The 2,826-nt window shown below is 45.8% G+C and overlaps 1 protein-coding gene across 1 annotated transcript; it reads right to left on the bottom strand.

The window, feature by feature from the left end:
- Positions 1–507: 507 nt before the first annotated feature.
- LOC130927820 (uncharacterized) lies at positions 508–1,770 on the bottom strand. The gene has a single exon (XM_057853889.1). The coding sequence runs from the start codon at positions 1,537–1,539 to the stop codon at positions 661–663; it is 879 nt and encodes a 292-aa protein (XP_057709872.1). The 5' UTR covers positions 1,540–1,770; the 3' UTR covers positions 508–660.
- Between the last annotated feature and the right edge of the window lie 1,056 nt (positions 1,771–2,826).

The raw sequence follows: 2,826 nt of genomic DNA, 5'->3' as shown, positions 1-2,826 counted from the left end.
TCTATCCCAGCTTAGCAAAATACTAGATAAAAAGTCAGAGAAATCTAACAAAAACTGTGAGTAGGGACCAGGGGGACGGTAAACCACTATGAACAGAACTGGTTTTTGGTTCTTCCAGTTAGCGTCTATAATTGATAGTGCTAGACTTTCAAAGGAGTTATAAATGTAATTAGCTTTACTTTTTGGGCTCATACCTAAACAAGAGTGTGATATTACTGCCACCCCCCCTCCACGGCCCGTGCTTCTAGCTGTGTGAAAATTCACGTGACTTGGGGGTGTGGATTCATTAAGTCTAACAAAGTCATCCTGCTGAAGCCAAGTTTCAGTCAGGGCCAAAATATGAATATTGTAATCCCCAATTAAGTCATTAACTAACAGAGATTTGGGCGAGATTGACCTGATGTTTAATAATCCGCATCTTATATATTTATTAAGAGCTAATTTATTTTCACTGCTATCAGGGGCTATATGTATTAAATTCTTTGGTCTCGTTCCTATAGTACTCGGTTTTCCCCTGTTCACTATACGAGGCACGGACACAGTCTCTATCTTCTGTCCTGAATTTTGGATTTGTGACAGCTCGGAAAGAGGCGAGTGGTCACTACTAACAGTGTTATGTTTTACACTACAACACTGCGCCCGGGCCCCCACTCTCAAGTGTCACTTTGGGAGACTTAGTTTGGCGGCCAAATTTCGAGTTAAGAGAGCAGCACCGTCCCAAGTCGGATGAATGCCGTCTCGGCGCATGAGCCCGGGCTTGCCCCAAAACGCGTGCCAGTTATCAACAAAGACTATATCGTTTTCTGGGCACCATCTAGACAACCAGCGGTTAAATGATGAGAATCTAGAGTACATCTCATCATTGACCAAATTAGGCAGAGGACCAGAGAAAACTACGGTGTCCGCCATCGACTTAGCAAGTTCACACACCGAGGCTACGTTTAATTTAAGCACCTCAGACTGTCTCCGCCGGGCGTCGTTACCGCCTGCGTGAATCACGATACGGCGGAACCTCTTCCTACTCTGCTTTAAGAGTCTGAGGTTTCCTTCGATGTCACCGACTCTGGCCCCTGGGTAACACCTGACAGACACCGCCGGGTGCTTCACGTCTCTAACTATGGAGCTTCCAATTACGAGAGTGTCTGGTTCAGCCGGTGTGTCGCTGAGGGGGGCAAACCTATTGCTGACGTGAAGCTGCTGGTGCACTAAGGTTGTGCGTTTACCACTGCGCTTCCCCCGTACAGTCACAAATCCCTCCTTAATTTCCCCCGGCTGCACGGGGCTCGCTGGGGGGCTAACTGCGCTAGCAATCCTACTACTGCAAGCACGACCTGCCACTACCTGGCTATAGCTAGGACTAGCTTTCGTCTCTAGAGTGCAGAGCCGTGCTTCTAGCTCAGAAACCCTGGTCTCCAACCCTGAGACTAAGCTACACTTCCTACAGCTACTACTGTCCTCGACGAAGGAGCCAGGGTGCTCGCTATACATACAGCACACTGAGCAGAAAAGACGGGAGGACGAAGGCAGAGGGCTAGCCATAGCTCGGATAAGCTAGGCTAGCAAGATAGAGCTAAAGAGGAGAGGAGAGTAGTTTTAATCCACGATCTGTCCGATCGTGGGATAAAACAAAATAAGGAGCACTAGGAGAGCCGAACTAGCCTAGGATCGATTCTCCGATGTGTCCGTTGGATAAAACAAATTGAGGAGCACTAGGAGATTAGCGACTAGTAGCAGCGCTAACAAACAAACGATACACTCACCGGATGTGACGTCACATGAAAATTAAAGGCATGCCCGCTGAGAACGCGCTTTTCTCTGCTTGGCCACGAGCAGCACCCCGCTCCAACGTCAGCCGTTTTGGCTGGCCGATCCAGATCGCTCAGTCATATTCGAGTGCCCCCCGGGAATCCGTTTTCCTTGGCATGGCCACGAGCAGCACCCTGCTCTGACGTCGGCCGGTATGTCCACCGAGAATAGGCTATTTTTGTCGTTAATTCCAAGCGACGAGCACTGCCATGGCCGCAGCAGAACGACGCTCTTTCATCTGTCTCTGAAGCCAGGGCAGGGAAAAGACAAAAGTTAGACTAACTCCGGTGGCATGAAATACCGTTCGGGAGAGGAAGAAGTTGCCAGTTTTGACCGTTATGCGGTAATTTTGCCCTGTCGTACTGAATACATGAATTTTTAATATTTCATATACCATTTAGCACAAGAACGTGATTTGTCATGACCATACCATTTATTTAGCAATTGAGGAAGAATACTTAGAAAATAAGAAGATCCTGTAAAAAATATTGGAGTAGAGAGATTAAAAGATTCATGACATTTTGCTCCTCTCTGTCGTATTTTCTGTGTTCTGAATCTTCCCCCATCAACGGGCTGAATTCTAAATCAAATGAAATCGTGACCCTGCCGACGTCATCAGCCAGCTGGGACGCTAGAGTGCTATAATGACAGGCAGGTCTAAACGGCAGATTAAAAGACTAATTTCTCGTCATTTACTCTTTGCCAAATTGTTGTATATAGTCGAATTGTCTCAAAATATGATTCTAATTCACATAATAATGCTATTAAAAAAAAAAAACATGCTGTCACAAGCACTTTAACATTCATCATATTGTTTTTAAGATTAGGCCTTAGTTAAACACTTTGACACACAAACGAACTGTAAAAATCCTACACTGCAGAATTTGATGTCACAAGAACCCAGTAATGTTAGTAAGAAAAGTTGAAAATGGGAGATAAGCCTTGAATGGATGTCCTGTCCTGTCTGACTGCCCTTCTTGTTATTTATTGTCTTCCTTTTCATTCGGAATTGTAGGCCTT

This window comes from Corythoichthys intestinalis, chromosome 1, assembly GCF_030265065.1.
Source record: "Corythoichthys intestinalis isolate RoL2023-P3 chromosome 1, ASM3026506v1, whole genome shotgun sequence".
Lineage (NCBI taxonomy): Eukaryota > Metazoa > Chordata > Actinopteri > Syngnathiformes > Syngnathidae > Corythoichthys > Corythoichthys intestinalis.
This window is presented reverse-complemented; position numbering and strand designations above follow the sequence as displayed.